Consider the following 27,204-nt stretch of genomic DNA (forward strand, 5'->3'; position numbering starts at 1 on the left):
TTCTGGTTGACCTCCTCAAGGGTGGATCAGGGCCGCCTGCACTTGAATAGGCAGGACTGCCTCCAATGCGGTGGTCACAGAGGTCAGCAGGATTGCTGGAGATCGGTGGAAGAATGCTTGGTCTGACGCGGATGGTGTCGAGATCGGATTTCGAGAAAAGGTTTGCCTATGCGCCAGTGTCCAATTTGAACCGGATGCGAGTCTTGTTGACTTTGAGGACAGCACACCACTCGTCGTCGGGATCCACGCTGAGGATCGAGAGGTGTTTCACTAGCTTGGAGAAAGGCATTCCATGCTTCAAAATGATGCCCACCCGGTACGGGGATTTGAGGCTCTCAGCGTCAGGATCTGTTGGCTGTCGGGGTCGGAGTCTGGCATGGCCTGCTGTATTGAACAGACACTTCTGCGCCATGGCTGTGATCACTGGATGCTGGGCAGTGGAGCAGATCTGGAAAGGGCTGCGTAGTGGCCAAGCTTACCACACTGTAGACACTGTCGTGATTTTGCCGGACATTGCCGCTTTAAATCGGCGGAGCTACAATTCGGACACGTCATGACGCCACGTCAGCGCGTTCCGTGCGCCAATGCGCATGCGCAGTGCGGCCGAACGATGTACGCACCTGCGCAGGCTGGTCTTCTGCCTTGCCGTCCCCTCGGTCGTGGCGCGCATGCGCAGAGGCCCGGGGAAAGTGTGCAAAATGGCCACTCTTGTCAATACTTAGGCCCTGCATTTGTGCCATGGCCTGCACCCGTTTCGCTTCGTGGGAGGTTAGCTTTGCCATTTCTGCGGCCCTGATATGGGAGTACCGATTGTTAGCATGTTCGTGGAGAACGCACGTTTCGATGGCGATGGTGAGGGTGAGCTGCTTGACTTTCAGGAACTGCTGGCGAAGGGAATCGGAGTGGACCTCGAAAACGATCTGATTCCGGATCATGGATTCTGTTGTCGAGTCATAATTACATGACTGCGCGAGGATGCGGAGATGGGTCAAAAAGGATTGAAGAGGTTCATCCTCACTGAAGCCTCTGCTGGAAAACGTACCGTTCAAAGCTCTCATTCACCTCAATGTCGCAGTGGCTGTCAAACTTCAGCAAGACTGTTTTAAATTTCGTCTTGTCTTCGCCTTCAGCGAATGTAAGGGAGTTGTATGTGTGGATGGCATCCTCCCCGGCTGTGGGGAGGAATAGTGCGATCTTCCTGGCGTCTGATGCGGCCTCGAGGTCGATGGCTTCGAGATAGAGTTGGAACTTTTGTTTGAAGATCTTCCAATTTGCACCGAGGTTGCCGGCGATGCGGAGCTGCGGAGGAGGGCGGACGTTGCCATGTCACCAGATGGCTGTTTGCTGGTCAACCTACCTGATTCATTCAAGGTAGGTCTGTCAATTTTCAGCATCACTACCTGGTACCATGATGTGTTGGGCAGGCTGGGTCGATGTGGACTGCAACACTGATGAGATGCAACACAATTTTATTTAACATCGAAACTATTATACATGTTCAACTGTGGGTTGACACTGTGCTGACTTGACTGGAGACCTGATGCTAGCCTGACCAGACTTACTAGCTACCACATGGTGTGTGCACTGGCTTGCTTACGAACTCTGACTGTCTCAGAGGCTGGGTCACGAGAGAGCGGGAAAACTGGTGCCCTTGACTTTATAGTGGTCGTGTTCTGTCTGGTGATTGGCTGCTCTGTTCTGTGTGCTCACTGGTCATCCTGTGTGTCAATCACTGCCTGTCTGCACTCCATTAATACAGAGATGTATATTATGACAGCACCCAGGTGCCATTAGCAGGGTTCCAGGCTGGAAGTGCCAAGATGCCAAGATAGTCACCTGCAGTTCTAGGATGCGACCCTTCCCAAATGTCAACCACCTGAGGGCCTGCTATTCCTTTGGGAGATCCCACAAGTGCCGTTCCATCTGCTCTACATTTGTGTGGACCAGCATTGAACGGAGCTCGCCCGAGATCTCCGAGGCAAAGCGGTTAGATTCCAGGCCCTCAGGAGATCTGCTAAGTGCATAATAGAGAGACTAGTTGTCTCACTCTGATGTGCAGATTTGCCAGAAAGCAATGGGTGGGATTTAGATTGCGATGCTTCATAAGGTCCTGTTATATCTCGCGGGATGTGGCGAACTGGGTAGACCCAAGAGCCCAGAATAGAGATCTCCCGGCTTCTAGCGACCATGCCTTGCCATCTTGCAGGCACAACACGGCCAATAGATCATGCCCTTCATGTTATTATTTTTGTAATAATGAAGATATCAGTTCATTAAATCAATTATTATGTAATTCTACAGATGTTACATGGGACACTTTGTATTTATCTAGACGATCACGTCTGCTCTCTGCCACGTGAAGTGGGAAGATGTCGGGGAAGTTTTATCCGTTTTATTACAATCAAAACACCCAGGCCTGTGAGCAATTTACATACGGAGGCTGTGGGGGGAATGCAAACAACTTTGTATCTATGTCGGAGTGCCAAACGAATTGCCAACCTGCAGGTAAGTTTCTGTTCCAACATAATTTCCTGGTCAGTAATGTACAGCTTTTTCAACAGGGCATGTTCATTTGAGAAAAAGAACTTGTAACAGGAAGGGTAAGTGTTTCTGCTAAGAGAACAAAATATAAAATTGCCTTTATTCTCGTGCAAAATGGATTTCTGCCAATATGATCTTTTCAGCTTTTAAAAATAATCTTCAAAATATTTTGCCAGATCATTCTGTCGACAAGTTTATATCTAACGATACTGCTTTAATATTTTGTTAAAGCTAACTTTAGATTTTTATTTCTGAATTCACATACCCAAGAGGTTTTAAATTTGTCAAATTCCATCCTTTCATTGGGATTTATTCTAAATGGGAACCTGCTTCCAGCTCCACCTGTATTGATGATGTCCAGATTTTAAAGAGAATATTACATTTGCACAATGGGTGAATGACGTGCTTTTGCTGATAACATTAAGTCTCATGAACCACTCCAGCCCCGACCTGTTTAGTGTCCATGTGAACCATCCTCATTGTACCACACGAATGGGGCCCCAGTCCATAATCTGCAGTCTGGGTGTAGCCCCTTCCAGGAAGACATGATCCTGTACTTGCAAGCATCTCTCCTTGAACCATGAGTTATCATCCCTCTCATTGACTTTGAACTATTTTAAGGTCAACAAATTAAACTAAATCATCAAACTGAGGACAAATTAAAAGTGGCCATTCCTTGAAGGAGCATTGCCCTAAACAAAAACAAGGGCAAATGAAATTTTAAAAAAATTAAATCAAATGGTGATTAAATGGATCAATAAAGCACGGCAGACACTACGGTGCCCATGGAGCATGGAGAGTTTGATTGTTGCTGTGGATACCACAGGTTGTATTCCAGGGGTACCCAGCCACGGCTGAAGCTGCTTAAGAGGGGCAGACAGTCGGGTTCGACGGCCCCCTTAGTCACCCACTGCCTGGACCTGTTCATGACAGGTTTCTCCAGGCCCAGGAGCAGGTTTCACCTTGATCGTGATCTCTTCCGGATTCCAACTAATTAAATCAAATTAAACAAACTGAGGGACAAAATAAAAGGGACTGCCCCTTAAAGGGGTACTTCCCTAAACAAAACAAAGAGCCACTGAAACTTGAAACATCAGGGCGATTCTCCCAAAAGGAAACAAAGTCCCCCTCATGAGCGCTTTAGTGACATGCTTCCCGGCACTCACAGTGCTGAGAAAAACATAGCTATTCATTGTGACTCGCGTTGTACAAGGGGCCTGAAGGGGGAATGAATGTCTAAGGCTGCACAAAGCCCTGTTTTGCACAGTGGGGAGATCTGCTCACCCGAACTCCCAGTGTAACGAGAGCTCAAGACTTCATTTAAAAATCCGCCTGATCTCTGAGGCCCCAAAGCGATCCCCAATCTCTCCTAGCCTGAACACAGTATGGGAAAGTCTCTTTGCCGGGGACCCACCCTCCAGAGCCCCCCAAAACCTACGCTGGAAGTCCCCGGTCCAATCACACGCGCTCAACAAACTAAAGGGTGGCACCTAGGCAGTGCCAACCTGGCACCATTGCAGTGCCAATGCTAACTTGCAGTGCCACCTGGGCATTTTTGCACTGCCAGAGTGCCAGGATGGCAGTGTCCAAGGTGGTACTGTCAGGCTTCCATGCTTGCACCAGCAGTGTCAGGGCAGCACCCCCCAAAGGGTAATGCAGCTGGGACCTCCTTGTAGACCCCCACGAGTGCCGTTCCATCTGGTCCTCATTTGTGGTGACCAATGCTGAACTGCGCTTGCCGAAGGTTGCTGATTCCCAAAGCCTCAGGTACTTTGGCAATCTGCACATTAGAGTGAGGCTGACTGCCTTGCTAATAAAATGCAGATTTGCCAAAAAAGTGACCCCGCCCACAATGATGTGGTTCATAAGAACATAAGAACTAGGAGCAGGAGTAGGCCATCTGGCCCTCGAGCCTGCTCCTCCATTCAATAAGATCATGGCTGATCCTTTGTGGACTCAGCTCCACTTTCCCGCCCGAACACCATAATCCTTTTTTTCTTTTATTCCTCAAAAAACTAGCTATCTTTATCTTGAAAACATTTAATGAAGGAGCCTTAACTGCTTCACTGGGCAGGGAATTCCATAGGTTCACAACACTTTGGGTGAGAAGTTCATCCTAAACTTAGTCCTAAATCTACTTCCCCTTATTTTGAGGCTATGCCCCTAGAGCTGCTTTCGCCTGCCAGTTGAAACAACCTCCCCGTGTATATCCTAGCTATTCCCTTCATAATTTTAGATGTTTCTATAAGATTCCCCCTGCATCCTTCAAAATTCCAACAAGTACAATCCCAGTCTTCTTAACCTCTCCTGGTAATCCAACACCCTCAACTCTGGGATTAACTGAGGTAAATCTCCTCTTGTCATGTGAGAGCACCTTTCAGAATGGTGTTTATCAGTGATGTCAGACTGTGGGTGGAGCTGGACGGTCTGCTTTTACTTTCCCTTTGGGCCATCTGCTACAGGATGTGTTTAGTTTTGTTTTAGATTTGGAGAAGCTGCAGTCACAGCAAGATGTGTATGAATCTCTGCAAGCTAAGAATGTTCATTTAGTGATTTCAAAGTGGTAACTGCTCTCAGTAGCGAAGTTAACCTGATGTCTTTCTGTATAAAAGGTTTTTTTTTCTGTCTTATGGTTGTTGCAACAAACTTATAGAGTACTGTATTCTTTGGAGGATTTATTGATGTTCATAGTTGTGAAGATGTTTACTGTGGGTTTATAAAGTGTTAACTCGTTTCATAAATAAACATTGTTTTAATTTAAAATTACTGTACATCTCTGTTGAATCTCACCCAGAAAGTAGACCCGCTGTGCTCCCCATAACCACAATCTATTAAAAGTTGCGCATCAGGTGAACTCCATGATACACTTTGGGGCTCTCTAAAACCTGGCCCATAACAAATTGGGGGCTCGTCTGAGATAAAAGTCTATTTATTGGATTGGCTTAATGAATGTAAGACAGTTAGGGGTGAGCATATTGGGGTATTCCAGTTTAAATAGGGAGTGTGTTGTGGACAATGGCTCATTCAGAGGCACTGAAGTTTTGGGGGTGGAGATGGTCACGCGCAGTACCTTGCGGACAAGAGACTAAAAACAGGCTTTTAGTTTAGGCAAAAACATTGCAGTTAAACATTACCTGACAGAATGTGAAAAGATGAGGTACTTACGGAGCTCACTGAACATTTAAAATTGCCCGAGATAAAATCTGACTCATTGGAAATGGCAAAGATCCAGTTGCAGATTAAGCAACTTGAACATGAAAAATAATTAAAACAGCTTGAATACACAATGAGAGAAAAAGGAAAGAGAAAGGGAGATACAGATTGGGGAAAAAGAAAAGGAGAGAGAATAAAGAGAAAAAGAAAGAATAGCTCGAGAAGAACAAAAAGAAGAAAATGGAGATAGAGGTCAGGGAAAAGAAAAGGAGAGAGAAGAAAGAGAAAAAGAAAGAATAGGCCGAGCAGAACAAAAAGAAAGAGAAAGGGTAAAAAGAGAGTGAGGAAAGAGAAAAAAAGAGAGCGGAAAGGGAAAAAGAGAGAGAGTTTGAGCTTCAGGCTGGGTCGATGTGGACTGCACTTGATGCAGTGTAACGAGAGACAGACTTCTAACACTTGATGAGATGCAACACAATTTTATTTAACATCGAAACTATTATACATGTTCAACTATGGGTTGACACTATGCTGACTTGTCTGGAGACCTGACACTAGCCTGAGCAGACTTACTGGCTACCACATGGTGTTTGCACTGGCTAGCTTACGGACTCTGACTGTCTCAGAGGCTGGGTCACGAGAGAGCGGGAAAACTGGTGCCCTTGACTTTATAGTAGTCGTGTTCTGTCTGGTGATTGGCTGCTCTGTTCTGTGTGCTCACTGGACATCCTGTGTGTCAATCACTGCCTTTCTGCACTCCATTATATACAGAGATGTATATTATGACAGCACCCAGGTGCCATTAGCAGGGTTCCAGGCTGGAAGTGCCAAGATGCCAAGATTGCACCTGCAGTTCTAGGATGCGACCCTTCCCAAATGTCAACCACCTGAGGGCCTGCTATTCCTTGTGGGAGATCCCAACAAGTGCCGTTCCATCTGCTCTACATTTGTGGGGACCAGCATTGAACGGAGCTCGCCCGAGATCTCCGAGGCAAAGGGGTTAGATTCCAGGCCCTCAGTAGATCTGCTAAGTGCATAATAGAGTGAGACTAGTTGTCTCACTCTGATGTGCAGATTTGCCAGAAAGCAATGGGTGGGATTTAGATTGCGATGCTTCATAAGATCCTGTTATATCTCGCGGGATGTGGCGAACTGGGTAGATCCAAGATCCCAGAATAGCGATCTCCCGGCTTCTACCGACCATGCCGTGCCATCTTGCAGGCACAACACGGCCAATAGATCATGCCCTTCATGTTATTATTTTTGTAATAATGAAGATATCAGTTCATTAAATCAATTATTATGTAATTCTACAGATGTTACATGGACACTTTGTATTTATCTAGACGATCAAGCCTGCTCTCTGCCACGTGTAGTGGGAAGATGTCGGGGAAGTTTTATTATCCGGTTTTATTACAATCAAAACACCCAGGCCTGTGAGCAATTTACATACGGAGGCTGTGGGGGGAATGCAAACAACTTTGAAACTATGACAGCGTGCCAAACGAATTGCCAACCTGCATGTAAGTTTCTGTTCCAACATAATTTCCTGGTCAGTAATGTACAGCTTTTTCAACAGGGCATGTTCATTTGAGAAAAAGAACTTGTAACAGGAAGGGTAAGAGTTCGAGCTGAGAGAACAAAATATAAATTGCCTTTATTCTCGTGCTAAATGGATTTCTGCCAATATGAACTTTTCAGCTTTTAAAAATATCTTCAAATATTTTGCCAGATCATTCTGTCAACAAGTTTATATCTAACGATACTGCTTTAATATTTTGTTAAAGCTAACTTTAGATTTTTATTTCTGAATTCACATACCCAAGAGCTTTTAAATTTGTCAAATTCCATCCTTTCATTGGGATTTATTCTCAATGGGAACCTGCTTCCAGCTCCACCTGTATTGATGATGTCCATATTTTAAAGAGAGAATATTACATTTGCACAATGGGTGAATGATGTTCTATTGCTGCCATACAATTAGGCCTGGCACCATTGAGACAATCTCCAATGTCATCACACTCTACTCAAATATTACAAAAGAGGAGCTGGGCTAAAAGTAGCAGGTGTGTCTGTCTTCAGTATAGGCCTATTATGTATTATAATACTTTGGGCTTGGCCCTGGGTCACTGTCCATGTGGAGTTTGCACATTCTCCACATGTCTGCTTGGGTTTCACCCCCACAACACAAAGGTGTGCAGGTTAGGTGGATTGGCCACGCTAAATTGCCCCTTAATTGGAAAAAAAGTAATTGGGTACTCCAAATTTATTTAAAAAATAATACTTTAGGCTTAATTACTGAACAAGACATAAGACACCAATCTCTCATAAGGGATGTGGTAAACATGTTGTAGATTCAGTTCTTGTGGCTTTGCAATCATGCAGCTATCTCTGAAAGGTGCTTTACAACATTATGAAATAATTGTTGCAATTCAATTGCAAATCCCCATGATTTCTCGCTGTCTGTATGATTTGTGGTCACACAGTCTTCACAAAGGCCAAGATCAAAGAACAATACAGCACAGGAACAGGCCCTTCGGCCCTTCAAGCCTGCGCCGATCACGTGCCCTGTCTAGACAAACCGCCTGTATCCTTCTATCCGTCTTTTCATGTGCCTATCCAGATAAATCTTAAAGGTCACTAACGTATCTGCCTCAACCACTTCACTTGGCAGTGCATTGCTGGCCACCACCACCCTCTGTGTAAAACACTTTCCCCACACATCTCCGCTGAACCTGTCCCCCCTCACCTTGAACTTGTAATTTTCAATTCCGCCCTGGAAAAAAGCCTCCAACTGTTCACCCTATCCATATCCTTAATAATTTATAAACTTCTGTCAGGTTGCCCCTCAGGCCTCGGTCTCTCTACGGAGAACAATCCCAGTTTATTCAATCTCTCCTCATAGCTAATATCCTCCATACCAGGCAACATCCTGGTAAACCTCTTCTGTACTCTCTCCAAAGCCTCCACGTCCTTCTGGCAGTGTGGTGACCAGAATTGGACACAGTATTCCAATGAGGCCGAACTACTTTCTATATAACTGCGACATAATTTTCAAGCTTAATGCTTGACACCCCCGCCCTCTGAAGGCAAAATACCATATGCTTTCTTTACCACTATTTCCAACTGTGCTGCCACTTTTAAGGATCTGTGGACCCAGATGCTTCTCTGTCTCTCTATGCCACTTATTTATAGCTCCCACCTGAATTGGATCTACCAAATGATCACTCACATTTGTCTGGATAAAATTCCCGCTGCCATTTCTCTGCCCAATTTTGCAGCCTATCAAAATCCTGTTGTATTCTGACAATCTTCATCCCTATCCGCAATTCCTGCAATCATAGTATCATCCGCAAATTTGCTAATCAGACCCGCCATGTTTTCTTCCAAGTCGTTTATATGAGCAGAGGTCCCAGTACTGACCCCTGTGTACACCACTAGTTAAAGACCTCCATTCGGTAAAACACCCTTCTACTGCTACCCTCTGTCTTCTATGGCCAAGCCAGTTCTGAATCCATCCAGCTAGTTCATCCCCTGACCCTATGTGATTAAATCTTTTGCACCAGCCTTCCATGAGGTACCTGATCAAATGCTTTACTAAAGTCCATGTCGACAACATCCACAGCCCTTCCCTTGTCAATCATTTTTGTCAACTCCTCAAAAAACTCAATTAAATTAGTGAGACATGACCTCCTCGTACAAACTATGCTGTCTGTCGCTAATAAGACCACTCAGTTCCGAATGTGTATAGATCTGGGCCGGATTTTCTGGTCAGCAAACAGTTAAATTGGGTTCGGCAATCGGCCGGAGAATCAAGTTTCCAACCAAATTGGTGGCGGCGCCACTTTCGCAATGCTCTGTCCCCTCTAATACAGCGTACTCCAGGTAAGTACTTGGCCCCACATCTCGATGACCTCATGACATTGCCTGAGGCCCGCTCTCTGATGCCCCGCCACCGACATTCCGAGTTCCCGATGGCATGAGTCACTCTTGGTCTCACCAACTGGGAACTCGGTTGTGGCGGCTGCGGGCTCAGTCCAGCATCGCCACAGTCATGGGAGGGACAATTGGCAGGCAGGGTGGGACTGTATAAGGGCTGGGGGCACTGTGGGGGGTGGTCCGGGCGCACAAGCAGACTCCACAATGTATCACGCTGCAGCTGCTGCAGGCCGCTGCCATGCTCCATGCGCAGCCATGGATCTGGCAATTCTCTGAAGCGTATCGGCAGCTAAAGCCAGGTGCTCTACGCTGCCAGCATGCTGGCCCCCAGCAAAACGGGGAATCGGTGGCCGTTTGTACCATTTTCTATGCCGTTAAAACACCACTGTTCTCACGCCGGCGTGGGGACGTAGCCCCAGAATCGGAGAATCCAGCCCCCTATCTCTGAGAGTCTTTTCCAACAATTTCACTATCACTGCTGTCAAGCTAACTGGCCTATAATTACTTGGGTTATCCTTGCAACCCTTCTTCAATAATGGTGCGACATTCGCAATCCTCCAATCCTCTGGGATCTCACTAGTGGCCAACAAGGACACAAAGATTTCTGTCATAAGCCCATCAATTTTGTCTCTTGTCTCCCTCAGGAATCTAGGATAGATGCCATCAGGCCCTGGGGATTTGTCTACCTTAATGCTTTTTAACACACCTAATACTTACTTCCTTGTAATAAGGACTGTTCTAAAGTGTTTACACATCCCTCTGATTCACCACCAATCAACGTGTCCTTCTCCTTTGTGAATACCGATGCAAAATACTCATTCAGGTTATCACCTACATCCTTTGGTTCTACCCATAATTTCGCTCCTCTATCCTTGTGTGGACCAACTCTTTCTCAAGCTACCCTCTTGTTCCTAATATATGCATAAAATGCCGTGGATTCTCCTTACTCCTGTCTGCCAAGGACATTTTTGTGACTCCTTTTTGCCCTGCTAACTCCCTGCTTGAAATCTTGCCTACTTTTCTTGTATTCTCAAGTGCTTAATCTGTTTTAGTTGCCTGCAACTCACAGCTGCATTGTTTTTCTTTTTGACTATATTCTCAATTTCCCTGGTCATCCATGGTTCCAGAATCCTGCGTGTCCTGTCCTTCCTTTTTACCGGCACATGTCTGCCCTGCACTCCCATCAATTGCTCCTTGATAGACTCCCACAATGCCAAATGTGGATTTACCCTCAAACAGCCTCTCCCAAACAACAGCTCCAAATTCAGCCTAATCTGGTTGCAGTTGGCTTCCTCCAATTAGCACCTTAACCCTAGGACAACACTTGTCCTTTTCCATGAGTATCCGAAAGCTTACGGAATTGTGGTCAGTGTTCGCCACATGTTCTCCCACAGCAACTTTGATGACCCGACCGGGATCATTCCTTAGCACGAGGTCCAATATAGTCTCTAGTCGGACTATCCACATATTTTTCCAAAAAACCTTCATGGATACACTTAACAAATTCCTCAACATCCAGACCCCTAGCCCCTAAGGAATTTCCAACTAACAGGAGGAAAATTAAAGTCACCCACTACAACAAACCTATTATTTCTACATCGATCCAGAATCTGCTGACATATCTGTTCTTCAACTTCCCGTGGGCTGATGGGAGACCTGTAGTACTCCCCCATTCTTGTGACTGCCCCTTTCCTATTTCTGAGTTCGACCCACAGTGCCCTCGTTATTTGATACTTCCCATGGTGTCCTCCCTCTGTACAACTGTCATATGTTCTCTAACCAGTACTGCAACTCCTCTTTTCTTCCTCCCTGTCTCGTCTAAAACACCTATATCCTGGAATATTTAGCTGCCAGTCCTGTTCCTTTTTTAACCAAGTCTCCGTTACAGCAAGCATATCCAGGTTCCGCACGTGAATCAAGGCACTAAATGAATCTGTTTCACCTGTTATACTCCGTGCATTGAAGCAGGTACACTCCAGGCCCACTGAGTTCGACCTCCCCCAGCCTGCCCATCCTCTTAGCCAGCCTTGCCCTGGTACCACGATCATCCCAGTTTCTACACCTGCTGTGTTCAACTGCACTCTATCCCTGTTGCTAGCCACGCTAACATGTGGCAGTGGAAGTAATTCTGAGATTACTACCCAAGATGTCTTGCTTTTTAATCTTTACCTAACTCCCTAAATTGCCATTGCAGGACCTCGCTACTCTTTCTACCTGTGTCATTCATGCTATTATGGACATGACCTCTGTCTGATTTCCCTCCTGTTTTAGGATGCTTTCAACCCGCTCTGTATCCAGAACCCTGGCACCAGGGAGGCAAACTACCATCCTGGAGTCGTTTTTGTGGCTATAGACGTGCCTATCTGTACCCTTACTATTAATTCCCTTGCCACTATCACTTTCCTATGCTTTGTACCCCCCTCCGTCTGTGCAGGAGGCTGATAGTGGAGCCTTCACTCTGTCCACTGCTGCTGCTGTCCTTGATGCACCTTCCCCCTCATCAATATCCAAACGGCATACTGGTCAGTTTGGGGAGAACTGCACTCTATGCCTATCCTGTCTGGTGGTCACCCATCTATATTCCTGTACCTTGGGTGTGACCACATCTCTGAAGCTATTAGCATTCAGCTAATTGTGGGCTCCTCAGTGCTTTCCAGCTGCTGCTCCAACCGATCATGCTCTCAGTGAGCTTGTGCAACTGAATGCACTTTCCACACATGTAATCCTGGGGCCACTTGAAGTGTCCATGATCCCCCACATTGTGCAGGAGTGGCACACAACCCCACCAATTGACAACTCTCTCCCTCATTTGGTTGTTAAAATAAAAACTAAATACTAAATACAAAGTACAGGTAGAAGACGATCCCGACAGGATCATTGAAGGAGCACAATGGTGGTTTAAATGACAGTATCTGAGTAGCACAATGAGGGGTTGGAGGCTGCAGCTGAGACTGCATGAGGAATGAAGAAATTGTTTCCTCAGCACTCTGAGCAAATCTCTGACATTGAGCCACTGAAGGGTTCAGCTGAAGGGAGGCTTTTGCAAGTGAGGCTTCACACAAGGAGGTTCCGGCAAAGGGAAAACTGAAACAAAAAGTGGTACAGAGATTGTGGAATAGTGCACTCTGGAGGAGGTTCCCCATGTTAGGGTGAGGGAAGGAGAATGAGGGAGTGGAGAACAGCTGATCAGAGGTAACAGCAACCAGCTTGCCAACTGCCATACACAGCCGGCGATGCTGAAGGACCAGGAGGCCTCAGAGAGGAGTGTAAGCAGAGCTGCCCAGGGAGACAATGTTACCCCGAAGGAAGAACAAAGAACAAAGAACAAAGAATATTACAGCACAGGAACAGACCCTTCGGCCCTCCCAGCCTGCGCCGATCCAGATCCTTTATCTAAACCTGTCACCTATTTTCCAGGTCTACTTCCCTCTGTTCCCGCCCGTTCATATACCTGTCTAGATGCTGCTTAAATGATGCTATCGTGCCCGCCTCTACCACCTCCGCTGGTAAAGCGTTCCAGGCACCCACCACCCTCTGTGTAAAAAACTTTCCACGCACATCTCCCTTAAACTTTCCCCTCTCACCTTGAAATCGTGACACCTTGTAACTGACACCCCCACGCTTGGGAAAAGCTTGTTGCTATCCACCCTGTCCATACCTCTCATAATTTTGTCGACCTCAATCAGGTCCCCCCCTCAACCTCCGTCTTTCCAATGAAAACAATCCTAATCTACTCAACCTTTCTTCATAGCTAGCACCCTCCATACCAGGCAACATCCTGGTGAACCTCCTCTGCACCCTCGCCAAGACATCCACATCCTTCTGGTAATGTGGCGACCAGAACTGCATGCAGTATTGCAAATGCCGCCGAACCAAAGTCCTATACAACTGTAACATGACCTGTCAACTGTTGTACTCAATACCCCGTCTGATGAAGGCAAGCATGCTGTATGCCTTCTTGACCACTCTATCAACCTGCGTTGCCACCTTCAGGGTACAATGGACCTGAACGCCCAGATATCTCTGCACATCAATTTTCCCCAAGACCCTTCCATTGACCATATAGTCCGCTCTTGAATTTGATCTTCCAAAATGCATCACCTCGCATTTGCTTGGATTGAACTCCATCTGCCATTTCTCTGCCCAACTCTCCAATCTATCTATATTTCATTGTATTTTCTGACAGTCCTCCTCGCTATCTGCAACTCCACCAATCTTAGTATCATCTGCAAACTTGCTCATCAGACCACCTATACCTTCCTCCAGGTCATTTATGTAGATCACAAACATCAGTGGTCTGAGCACGGATCCCTGTGGAACACCACTAGTCACCCTTCTCCATTTTGAGACACTCCCTTCCACCACTACTCTCTGTCTCCTGTTGCCAAGCCAGTTCTTTATCCATCTAGCTAGTGCACCCTGAACCCCATACGACTTCATTTTTTCCATCAACCTGCCATGGGAAACCCTATCAAGCGCCTTACTAAGTCCATGTATACGACATCTACAGCCCTTCCCTCATCAATTAACTTTGTCACTTCCTCAAAGAATTCTATTAGGTTTGTAGGACATGACCTTTCCTGCACAAAACCATGCTGCCTAACACTGATAAGTCTATTTTCTCCAGGTGTGAATAGATCCTATCCTTCAGTATCTTCTCCAACAGTTTGCCTACCACAGACGTCAAGCTCACAGGTCCATAATTCCCTGGATTATCCCTGCTACCCTTCTTAAACAAAGGGACAACATTAGCAATTCTCCAGTCCTCCGGGACCTCACCCGTGCTCAAGGATGCTGCAAAGATATCTGTTAAGACCACAGTTATTTCGACCCTTGCTTCCCTCAGTAACTGGGATAGATCCCATCCGGTCTTGGGGGACTTGTCCACCTTAATGTCTTTTAGAATACCCAAACTTCCCCTTCTGTATGACAACTTGACCTAGAGTATTTTAAACATCCATCCCTAGCCTCAACAATCCGTCTTGTCCCTCTCCTTTGTGAATACTGATACAAAGTACTCAGTAAGAATCTCACCCATTTCCTCTGAGTCCATGCATAAATTCCCTCTTTTGTCTTTAAGTGGGCCAATCCTTTCTCTAGTTACCCTCTTGCTCCTTATATACGAATAAAATGCTTTGGGATTTTCCTTAACCCTGTTAGCCAAAGATATTTCATGACCCCTTTTAGCCCTCTTTATTGCGCGTTTGAGATTAGTCCTACTTTCCCGATATTCCTCCAAGCTTCATCAGTTTTGAGTTGCCTCGATCCTATGTATGCTTCCTTGTTCATCTTAGCTAGTCTCACAATTTCACCCATCATCCATGGTTCCCTAATCTTGCCATTTCTATCTTTCATTTTCACAGGAACATGTCTGTCCTGCATTCTAATCAACCTTTCCTTAAAAGACTTCCACATTTCAAATGTGGATTTACCCTTAAACAGCTGCTTCCAACCCACATTCCCTAGCTCCTGCCGAATTTTGTTATACTCTGCCTTTCCCCAATTTAGTACTCTTCCTTTCGGACCCCTCTTGTCCTTGTCCATGAGTATTCTAAAACTTACGGAATTGTGATCGCTATTCCCAAATTACCGACTGAAACATCAACCACTTGGCCGGGATCATTCCCCAATACCAGGTCCAGTATGGCCCCTTCCCGAGTTGGACTATTTACATACTGCTCTAAAAAACTCTCCTGGATGCTCCTTACAAACTCTGCTCCATCTATGCCTCCAACACTGCACGAATCCCATTCAATGTTGGGGAAGTTAAAATCTCCCATCACGACTACCCTATTGCTCCTACATTTTTCCATAATCTGTCTGCATATTTGTACCTCTACTTCATGCTCGTTTTTTGGAGGCCTGAGGTAAAGTCCCAACAATGTTACTGCACCCTTCCTATTTCTCTGCTCCACCCATATTGCCTCAGTGCTCGAATCCTCCATCGTGCCCTCCTTAATCACAGCTGTGATATCATCGCTGACGAATAATGCAACTCCTCCACCATTTTACCCCTCTCTATCCCTCTGAAGCATCTATACCCTGGGATATTCAGGTGCCGGTCCTGCCCTTCCCTCAACCAAGTCTCAGTAATACCAATAGCATCATATTCCCAGGTACTGATCCAAGCCCTAAGTTCATCTGCCTTACCCTGCTACACTTCTCGCATTAAAATAAATGCACCTCAGACCACCTTTGCATTCATCATCTCTTCCCTATCTACTCTTCCCCTTAGTCACATTGAGTTTATTGTCTCGTACCTTACTGGCTTAAGTGCTGCTTCTTTACTGACCTCTAACTTTCTAATCTGGTTCCCATCCCCCTGCCACATTAGTTAAAAACTCCCCAACAGTGTTAGCAAAAGCACCCCCTAGGACATTGGTTCCAGTCCTGGCCAGGTGTAGGACCATCCGGTTTGTAATGGTCCCACCACCCCCAGAACGGTTTCCAATGTCCCAACAATCTGAACCCCTCCCTCCTGCACCATCTCTCAAGCCACGTATTCATTCTGACTATTCTTGAATTTCTACTCTGACTGTCTCGTGGCACTGAGATTACTACCTTTGAGGACAGCAGGGTACTTTTGAGGACTTTAGGGCAGCAGGGTAGCATAGTGGTTAGCATAAATGCTTCACAGCTCCAGGGTCCCAGGTTCGACTCCCGGCTGGGTCATTGTCTGTGTGGAGTCTGCACGTCCTCCCCCTGTGTGCATTGGTTTCCTCCGGGTGCTCCAGTTTTCCCCTCCCACAGTCAAAGATGTGCGAGTTAGGTGGATTGGCCATGCTAAATTGCCCGTAGTGTCCTAATAAAAGTAAGGTTAAGGGGGGGTTGTTGGGTTACGGGTATAGGGTGGATACGTGGGTTGAGTAGGGTGATCATGGCTCGGCACAACATTGAGGGCCGAAGGGCCTGTTCTGTGCTGTACTGTTCTATGTTCTATGTTCTATGTTCTATGAGGTCCTCTTTTTAACTTATCTCCTAACTCCCTAAATTCTGATTGTAGGACCTCATCCCTTTTTTTACTCTATCGTTGGTGCCCTATATGCACCACGACAACTGGCTGTTCACCCTCCCCCTTCAGTATGTTCTGCAGCCTGACATCGGAGACATCCCTGACCCGAGCACCCGGGAGGCAAATACCATTCGGGAGTCTCGTTTTCGACCACAGAAACGCCTGTCTACTCCCCTACATTTGAATCCCCTAGCTATAGCCCTGCCAGTCTTTTTCCCGCCCTTCTGTGCAGCAGAGCTAGCCACGGTGCCATGAGCCTGTCTACTACTGCCTTTCCCTGGTGAGTCATCTCCCCCAACAGTATCCAAAACGGCTATACCTGTTTTGGAGGGAGATGACCGCAGGGGACACCTGCACTGCCTTCCTGCTCTTTCTCTGCCTTTTGGTCACCCATTCCTTGTATCCGTCACCAATCCTGATCTGCGGTGTGACCAATTCACTGAACGTGCTATCCACGACCTCCTCAGCATCTCGGATGCTCCAAAGTGAGTCCATCCGCAGCTCCAGAGCCGTCATGCGGTCTAACAGGAGCTGCAGCTGGACACAATCTCGCACATGAAGGTTGTACAAGCAGGGCTCAAATTACCTTCAGATAGCAGAGAGCCAGCGTTGTAGCCTGTGGCACTGAATATCATGATGTTCTTATACTTCTATCCCTCAGGATCCTTCTAAGGATCAACAGGAAATCTTTGTGACAATATCATGATTATCAGCCCAATATCTTACCTCTGCTCTCTCCTTCATCAGCCATGGCACTTGATTCCCATTTCTTTAAAACACTAGTGAGAATCGCCATCGGTATTTCATCCCGGCAAGAGGCGGAAAAGCACAGAGGCTTCGGAGAATACCATCTGGCCCATAATGATATACCAATGTTGTTTACTGTACGTGTGGAGTAGAATGCATTGATGCTGCTGTCGAGGCACCTGAGCATGATATTCTGTTGGGAGCCTGGCCCCGGCCACGATTTTCCCCTCATGCAGGTTCCCCAGCCTTTCGCCTTTCCCAATTCAGCCATCAGCCGACGGGGAATCCCGTTTCGCATTAAATTGCATCTTCCTGTGTGGCTTTCTACAAGGAAACCCCCCAGAAAGAGCTGTCAGCCTATCTTGCAGAGCAGTAGGAGCTCAGTGAGGAGCATGGTATCCGCCTGTGGGGAGGTCACGTGGTCATCTCGTGGCTGGGTCGGTGCACGATCTGACATGATTTACATAGTGGACACCTGGGTTTTTCTAAAATGAATATCCTTGTGAAGAGCTACGTGTGGTGACAAGTACTCAACAGCTACAAGAAAACCCCCAGAAGATCTGTAGGCCTATGCCAGGTCAGCGCACGATCTTCCAAACATTTGCAGAGTGGATACCTGGGTGTTTCTAAAATGAAAATTCTCATGAAGAGCTACGTGTGGTGGTCAGGACTCGACAGCGACATTGAGCGAATGGTGCAACAATGTGTGGATTACCAGGAACACCATAAGCTTCCTCATCAGCCTCTCTCCACCCTTGGGAATGGCCAGGACCACCCCTGGGTGCGCTTGCATGCAAATCTGCTGGCCCCTTTTTGTGTCCAATGCTTCTGCTCCTTATAGATGCCCACTCAAAATGGTATGGACGTTCACGAATACCTTCTTCCTCCCCACGAATCACCATGGGACAATTGCGCCAATTGTTCAGCACTGATGGATTCCAGAAGACAGCTGGCGGCGAGGGTTCTGCATGCCCACAGGACCAGGGAGACACTTATCCTCACTCGCTTCTCACGGGCGTGGCTTTGTCCATTAACTCACCCCCTTACCACCCATTCTCATCCTCACCTAATCTCTCCCTACCCATTTACCCCTCTCCCCATGCTGGTCACCCTGTCCCATGATCTCTGGGTCTGTGTACCTTCATTCCAGGTGCTGACCCTGAGTTGCACTATCAGTGGGTCATTATACAAGCATGATGGGTGATGATAACTCACTGTGAAGTAAGCTCAGATGCTCCTTGATCTGTGTGTAGTCTGACTCCTGTCTTTGTGCTGCCAACCGGCCCTCACCCATAATTTTCCCATGGCATGCCACTGCAGTCAGAGAGCAGGGGCAACGGGTGGGAGGGTGGGGGGGGGGGGGGGGGGGGGGTGGGGGGGGTACAGTCCAGCAAAAATGTAGAATCATGTGAGAAAGCCTTCAGGTGAACAATTAATACTATGGACTATTGCCTGCTACCGATGGTGTCCCCCCCCCTACCCCCCCCCCCACCCCACCCCCCAGTGCCCATTCAGTGATCCTTAACCTTCTTAGTCTTCCGTGCTCTGCCGTTAAGCCGAATTATTTCCCCAGGATGCACATTGGAGCTGGAGGCAGCCTACTGTTTTCCGCACTCTGTGAGCTTTGACGCCCTTGGTGGACATCCTTTGGAGAGCCTGGAGCCGGAGAATCCCAGCCGAGTTACTGGTGTCACAGGCATCGCCTGTCACCCTGTTCTGCTGAAACCCTTGAGATGCCAGGTGTTAGGAGGAGACAAATCAGAAGAACTGGAGACCGCCATAATTTTGTTGGTGGCAGAACTCAGATTGGCCTCCAGCACTTCCTCAAACATTAGGGTGCCCGTAGGGCCCTGAGGGACTCCATGGGAGGGAGCAGCAGCTGGAGTAAGTTTCAGAGGCCTCTGAGTCATCTGGCTGTGTCAGTCCTGGAGGCTCCCCATTTTCTGCTGTATGGTGCTGACACCCTCAGCGATGGTCCTCAGTACTGGGCCACGCTCTGGAGTGCCTCGACAATGTCTACCTGTGTCTGGGGCATGCCCATCATCGACTGGAATATGATGTTGAGGCCCTCAGCAATGGTTGTCATGGATTTAGCCATGGCTTGAACACCACCACCCAAGGTGCGGATGCTGTGCTCCAGGTTTTCCATTGAGTTCACCACACTAGCAGTGTTAGGCTGGGTGCCACGCATTGCCGGCACCATCCTCTGAGCCTGAAGACTCTGGGACTCCTCCAATCAGCCTTACAGTCACTGGAATATTGCTAATACCCCCTTCTCAATCTCACAGCTCTGGCCTCTCATCTGTAGCAGCTCGGGAACTACCTGTCCAAAGGCAAAGCATCTGGTTGTGACCCAGCTGTATGCTGGGATTCCGCAGTCCTCCGACAGCTGTCTCCCTTGGATGTTCCTTCCGCCACCTGATGTGCATCAGCAGCTGTGCGATACTTATCAGATTGTGTTCCCAAAGCCTATAAGCCCTCCAAGATGTGTGAATCTGCACTCCTGGAGGGTGCAGGTGATAGCTGTGACACATCACCGAGGTTCTTCTTGGAGCTCTCCTCTGCGGTGGTCTCTTGGGTCACAGCACATTGGAACGACTCCGGAAGGTCTAGCCTCATCAGATGGCAATCCTTCAACACAATGGACATGTGATCAGTGAAATGGAAGGATATTTGTTGGGACATCAACAACTCTCTTGAGACAGGTCATCTGGGTGAACGGGCAATGGATCCTCACCTCTCTGGTGCAGGCCAATCTTGCTCTTGGTCACTTCTCTCTCCTTGGACAGCCCCGTGATCTCCAGGTCCCATTCCTCAAAGGATGTGAGGACTCAGATCTCTGGGACTCCACGCTCCCCGTCTTCACCCTTTCCCTCTTATTATGGACTAGGTTCTCCTGCGGGTCCAAAGAGGGGACCTTGTGAGCTGCACGTTTGATGGGTCAGGGATGTCTATAGCAGGTGGCATGTGTGGATACTGCACCTGGACATGAAATGGCTGTGCTGGTGGGTACCAGAGGAATCTGAGAAACAAGCTTGAAGATCAGATTTTGGGGTTACAAGGTGTCAGCATGTGGATTGGGGGGAGGGTTTGGGCAATTGAGGGGTACAGGTGGAACTGATGTCAGAAGGGAGGTGGTAACTTACCATTGCAGCTTATTGTAGGTTAATTGTCTTCTTCCTACATTGGACGGCGGTCCCCCTGGTCACACTGCCCACACTCATTGCAGCTGCCACTGCCTCCCTGCCATTGCTGACCCTGCAGCTGGTTTTACAACCACGTCAGGGGAACAGGGTTCCCCATCTCTCATCGACGGCATTGAGAAGTCTGATCAGGTCAGCATCGCCAAAGAGAGAAACAGGTCTGCACGCTGTCATGTCTGTGTACAGACTGGGAGTGAGTGGGAGGGAGTGCTGATAAATAGCTCCCCTTTGTTTGCGACAAGCAGCTGAGATTCAAGTTGGACGAATCAGTCAGCGAGGGAGCCAGGAATGGCAAGATTCATTTTTTAATAAGGACACGGGCAGTCCACACCAAATTAAATAATGAAACATTGTTTTATTTACAAACAATATTTACACTGCCCGGTAGATCTCTCCCGGTTCCTGCTCTGGTCAGTGCCTTACTGGCCGACTATTTATACAGAGGTTAATAGAGATCCCCCACCCCTGGCTTGTACTCCGTAAGGACCACAGGACGATCATCATTCCCACCCCGTGTGATGTGTTTGGCAGGTTGGTTCGACGTTGACTGTAACTGGATGCAGGAAAGCTAGAAACAAACGTCTGACACCGGAGATGATCCAACACTGATTTAACTATGAACTGCTGTACATGTTCAGCTGTAGGTTGACGCTCTACTAATCCTACTGATGACCTCTTACTGGCTCGACCAGACTTATTCGCTACCACATGGCAATAATGTCCACTGACTTGTGCACTCTGACTGTCTCAGTATGTCCCGAAAAGAGCGGGAGTCTTAATGCCCTGTGAGCTTTATAGTGGTGGTGTCCTGTCTGGTGATTGGTTGTTCTGTTTTGTGTGTTCATTGGTCATCCTGTGTGTCTGCATCTCATTATATACATGTGTGGATATTATGACACCGTGTGGAATATTACACATGTCGGGGTGCATTTTTGGCACTAACTACTGGAGGGAGTTTACTCACCAGAAATGGTTCCGATTTCAATTCAGTGCGATCTAACCAATTTGGAATCCTGTGATGAGCACATTTTTCCCGGTATTTCCCGGTGCTCCTAGAGGCAAGCAACACTACGTTATCTTTCGGGACTGTGTTGCAATTTGCAGCCTCAGCGGGGAACTCCCCTTCGAGGCTGCACTTATTCCTGTTTCCTGCACTCAGGAGTTCCACTCGCCAGAACTCCTCAATACAGGAAGAGATTGGGCTGCTATTTTTCGATGTCATCCCTAACACTCAACCCACAACCATCCAAAGACCCAATTCACCTATGAGGGGGTCTCAGGTTCCGCCCCAACCTCCATCCCACACACGCAAGGCACCGCCAGACCAAACTCCACCACAGGAAAAATGTCAGCAAGGCACCACCAGCCAGGCAGTGCCCCTGCCAATGCCACCTGGGCACCTTGGCTGTGCTTGGCTGGCACCAAGATGGCATTAGCAGGGTGCCAGGCTGGCAGTGCAAAGATGCCACAAAGGCATCTACATTTCCAAAATGTCACCCTGCCGAAGAGGTCAACCATCTGGGGGCCTCCGATTCCTTTGGAGTCCCACCAAGTGCCATTCCATCTGCTCTGCTTTTGTGGGGACCAGCACTGAACCGTGCTCGCCCGAGGTCTCCGAGGCAAAGGGGTTAGTTCCAGGCCCTCAGTGGATCTAGCAATTGAGTAATAGAGTGAGACTAGTTATCTCACTCTAATGTGCAGATTTGCCAGATAGTTATCCTGCCTGCAATGGGCGGGATTTAGATTGTGATGCTTCATAAGATCCTGTTATATCTCACGAGACGTGGCGAACTTGGTAGGTCACAGAAGAGGGATCTCCTGGCTTCTACCAGCCATGTCTTGTCATCTTGCAGACGCAACACGGCCAATAGATCAGGCCCCTCCTGTTATTATTTTTGTAGTAACCAAGATCTCTGTTTATTGAATCAATTATTATGTAATTCTACAGATGTTACATGCAACAATTTGTATTTTTCTAGACAATCACGCCTGCTTTCTGCCACGTGTAGTGGGAAGATGTAGGGCAAGATTTATCCGTTTTTATTACAATAACGCCACAACGGCCTGTGAGGAATTTACGTACGGAGGCTGTGGGGGGAATACAAACAATTTTGTATCTATGTCGGAGTGCCAAAGGAATTGCCCAACTGTCGGTAAGTTTCTGACCCAACAGCTTTTTCAAAAGGGCATGTTCATTTGAGAAAAATAACTTGTGACAGGAACGGTAAGAGTTCCTGTTGAGAGTACAAAATATAAAATTGCATTTATTCTCCTGCTAAATGGATTTCTGTCAGTATGATCTTTCCAGCATTTAAAAAAAATCTTCAAAATATTTTGCCAGATCATTCTGTCAACAAGTTTATATCCAACGAGACTGCTTTAATATTTTGTAAAAGCTGACTTTACATTTTTATTTCTGAATTCACATACTGTTGCTCGTTGTGTTCTCTCTTTAATTGGCTCTGTTTAAGGCAGTTAATATGGTCGCCTTCCTTAATTCTAATCACGTTTGCCCAAGAGTCGCCAGGTATCTTTCGATACCGCCACAGGGTTCAAAACCAAATACTGAAGACTCGATACACCAGTTAGTAAGTTCAAAATCAATGCTCATTTATTTACACACACAGTTAATTATACGCATGCACAAACTCTACCAACTAAACAATCACTACTACTAAAGCTTATACTTAGCTTTGTTTGCCCACTCAGTCAGAGGAACAATGGCCGTTGTCCAGTTCTGAGGCTGCGGGGGTCGAGCTGGTACGGAATAGTAGCTAGGAGCGTCTGTCTCGTAGCATTGACTTTGGACTTACTTGTTCTGGTGCAGCTGCTAGGCAGCTCTCTCATCGCTGAGAGCCAAGGCCAAGAAGAACGATTCTCTCTTGGGGGCTTCTTCTTATACCCAAAGAGGCTTTGCGCGCTTTTGGGCATTGCCTTGAACTTGGTCCCAATTAATTGGACCATATCCTGATCATTGGTATTGATTTCCTCTAATAAAGGGGATGGCTGCCCTGATTGCTGGGCAGTGCCCTAGGTGGCCGTTGGCCTGCTTTGTTCTAGTCTCCTCTGGCGCCGGGGTGTCTGCTTTAGTATCATTTACCTAAATGTTTCTCTTTTGTCCCCGGAGATGGCTCATTAGTATGGTAATGGCTTTGCAGTATCGGTCTTGTCTGGGAGCTACAACTCCAATCAACAGACAAACCTTGCACCTGCTTGTTTTCTCAGCATTGTCCATTTTTCCCTTCATACTTTGCAGTGTCCATTTTGTAATCGGCACATGGCCACCCCAGGTGGCTACAATACCCAAGAGATTTAAATTTGTCAAATTCCACCCTTTCATTGAGATTTATTCTAATTGGGAACACTCCACTCCCTGTATTGATGATGTCATATTTTAAAGAGAGAATATTACACTTGCACAATGAAATTAAATGAAATGAAAATCGCTTATTGTCACAAGTAGGCTTCATTGAAGTTACTGTGAAAAGCCACGAGTCGCCACATTCCACCGCCGCCTGTCCAGGGAGGCTGGTACGGGAATTGAACCGTGCTGTTGGCCTGCTCGGTCTGCTTTAAAATCCAGCGATTTAGCCTAGTGAGCTAAACCCGCCTGTGACACTCTATTGCTGCCATACAATCAGGCCAGGCACCATTGAGACAATCTCCAATGTCATCACACCCAACTCAAATATTACAAAAGAGGAGCTGGGCTAAAAGTAGCAGGTCTGTCTTTCAGAATAGGTCTATTATGTGTTGTGTTATTATAATGATATAATACTTTGGGCTTAATTACTGTACAAAACACAAGGCTCCAATCAATCATAAGGGATGTGGTAAACATGTTGTGGATTCATTTCTTGTGGCTCTGCAATCATGCAGCTATCTCTGAAAGGTACTTTACAACATTATAAAATAGTTGTGGCAATTCAATTGCCGATTCCCCGTGATTTCTCGCTGTCTGTATGATTTGTGGCCACACAGTCTTCACAAAGTACAAAGAGCAAAGAACAAAGAAAAATACAGCACAGGAACTAGGCCCTTCGGCCCTCCAAGCCTGCGTCGATCTCCTGTCTGACCTAGACCAACCACCTGTATCCTTCTAAACCCCATCTGTTCATGTTCCTATCCAGATAAGTCTTAAAGGTCGCTAACATATCTGCCTCAACCACTTGACAGTGCATTCCAGGCCACCACCACCCTCCATGTCAAAAACTTTCCCCACACATCTCCACTGAACCTGTCCCCCCTAACCTTGAACTTGTATCTCCTTGTAATTTAAATTCCGCCCTGGGAAAAAGCCTCCAAATGTTCATCCTATCTATACCCCTAATCATTTTATAAACTTCTATCAGGTCGCCCCTGCCTCCGTCTCTCTCGGGAGAACAATCCCAGTTTATTCAATCTCTCCTCATAGCTAATACCCTCCATACTAGGCAACATCCTGGTAAACCTTTTCTGTACTCTCTCCAAAGCCTCCACGTCCTTCTGGCAGTGTGGTGACCAGAATTGGACACAGTATTCCAAATGTGGCCTAACCAACTTTCTATATAACTGCAACATAATTTTCAAGCTTTTATACTCGATCCCCGTCCCATGACGGTCAAGCATGCCAAATGCTTTCTTTACCACCATTTCCACCTTTGCTGCCACTTTTAAGGATCTGTTGACCTGCACGCCCAGATCTCTCTGAGTCTCTAAGCTCCTGATGGTTCTGCCATTTATTTCCTAACTCCCACCTGAATTAGATCTACCAAATTGCATCACCTCGCATTTGTCCAGATTAAATTCCATCTGCCATTTCTCTGCCCAATTTTGCAGCCTATCTATATCCTTTCTCTTCTCTGACAATCTTCATCCCTATCCGCAACTTCCTGCAATCTTAGTATCATCCGCAAACTTGCTAATCAGATCCGTTACATTTTCATCCAAGTCATTTATTATATTACAAAGAGCAGAGGTCCCAGTACTGAATCCTGCGGAACACCCACTAGTTACAGACCTCCATTCTGAAAAGGACCCTTCCACTGCTGTCCTCTGTCTTCTATGACCAAGCCAGTTCTGAATCCATGCAGCTAGTTCACCCCTGACCCCATGTGATGTAATCTTTTGCACCAGCCTTCCATGAGGGACCTTCTCAAACGCTTTACTAAAGTCCATGTAGACAACATCCGCAGCTCTTCTCTCGTCAATCATTTTTGTCACCGCTGCAAAAAATTCAATTAAACTAGTGAGACATGACCTCCCTCATACAAATCCATGCTGTACTGTCGCTAATAAGACTATTCACTTCCAAATGTGTATAGATCCTGGGCTGGATTCTCCGGTCACTGACGCCGAAATCATGTTAGGCAATCGGCCAAAGAATCCAAGTTTCTAACCAAATCGGGGGCCGCGCCGCTTTCATGATGATCCATCCCCTCAAAAGTGGCGTACTCTAGGAGTACTTGGCGCAACGTATCAACTGACTCAGGACATTGCCTGAGGCCCGCTCCATGATGCTCCGCCCCCGACCAGCCGAGTTCCCGAAGGCGTGGGTCACTCATGGTCTCACCAGTCAGGAACTTGGCATGGTGGCTGCGGACTCAGTCCAGCATCACCACAGTTGGGTGAGGGCCAATCCGCAGGCAGGGTGGGACTGTATTCGGGGCTGCGGGCACCATGTGAGGATGGTCCTGGGGCGCTCGAGCCGGCCAAAGGTGGGGGACACTATTTCGCGGGCCAGGTCCACGAGCGGCCTCTGCATATAGCATGGTGCGGCCCGCTGCAGGCCACTGCTGTGTCTATGCTGCAACCACAGACCCGGCAATACTCCGGTGTGTATCAGCATGAATGCCGGGTGCTGTATGCTGCGTCCTGCTAGCCCCGAGCAAAACGGGGAATCGGTGGCCGTTTTGCACCATTTTCTCACTGTTCCCACACCGGTGCGGGGACATAGCCCCGGAATCGGAAAGTCCAACCCCCCTATCTCTGAGAATCTTTTCCAACAATATCACTGTCACTCACATCAAGCTAAATGGCCTATAATTAAGGTTATCCTTGCAATCCTTCTTAAATAACGGTACAACATTGGCTATCTTCCAATCCTCCGGGATCTCACCTGTCGCCAATGAGGACAAAACGATTTCTGTCAGAAACCTACCAATTTCATCTCTTGTCTCCCTCAGGAATCTAGGATAAATGCCATCTGGCCCTGGGGATTTATCTACCTTGAATGCTTTTTAACACACCAACCACTTCCTTTCTCGAATTAACGAACTATTCTAAAATAATTACACATCCCTCTGAGACACCACCAATCAACGTGTCCCTCTCCTTTGTGAATACCGATGCAAAATACTCATTAAGGATCCCACCTACTTCCTTTGGCCCTACACATAATTTTGCTCCTGTATCCTTGAGCGGACCAACTCTTTCTCGAAGCTACCCTCTTGTTCCTAATAAACGTATAAAATTCCAACCTCAAGTGGGTTAGTGCCAAAATTCCAACAGCACATCTCCTGTCCCACCAGGGGCGACAACACTCGTGACCACTGCTACTCCAAAATCAAGGGCGCCTACCGTTCCATCCCCCGACCGCACTTTGGGAAATCAGACCACTAGACGTTTCTTCTT

General features: G+C 47.2%; 1 protein-coding gene across 1 annotated transcript in view; it reads left to right on the forward strand.

The window, feature by feature from the left end:
- The first annotated feature begins 2,369 nt into the window (after window positions 1–2,369).
- LOC119961407 (carboxypeptidase inhibitor SmCI-like) overlaps window positions 2,370–27,204 on the forward strand; it is a 31,822-nt gene continuing 6,987 nt past the window's right edge. The window contains exons 1-3 of the mRNA XM_038788796.1: window positions 2,370–2,505; window positions 7,038–7,214; window positions 22,572–22,745. Coding sequence (XP_038644724.1) covers window positions 2,370–2,505; window positions 7,038–7,214; window positions 22,572–22,745 — 487 coding nt within the window. The remainder of the gene's footprint in view (window positions 2,506–7,037; window positions 7,215–22,571; window positions 22,746–27,204) is intronic.

Source organism: Scyliorhinus canicula, unplaced genomic scaffold, assembly GCF_902713615.1.
Source record: "Scyliorhinus canicula unplaced genomic scaffold, sScyCan1.1, whole genome shotgun sequence".
In the NCBI taxonomy this organism is placed as follows: Eukaryota; Metazoa; Chordata; class Chondrichthyes; order Carcharhiniformes; family Scyliorhinidae; genus Scyliorhinus; species Scyliorhinus canicula.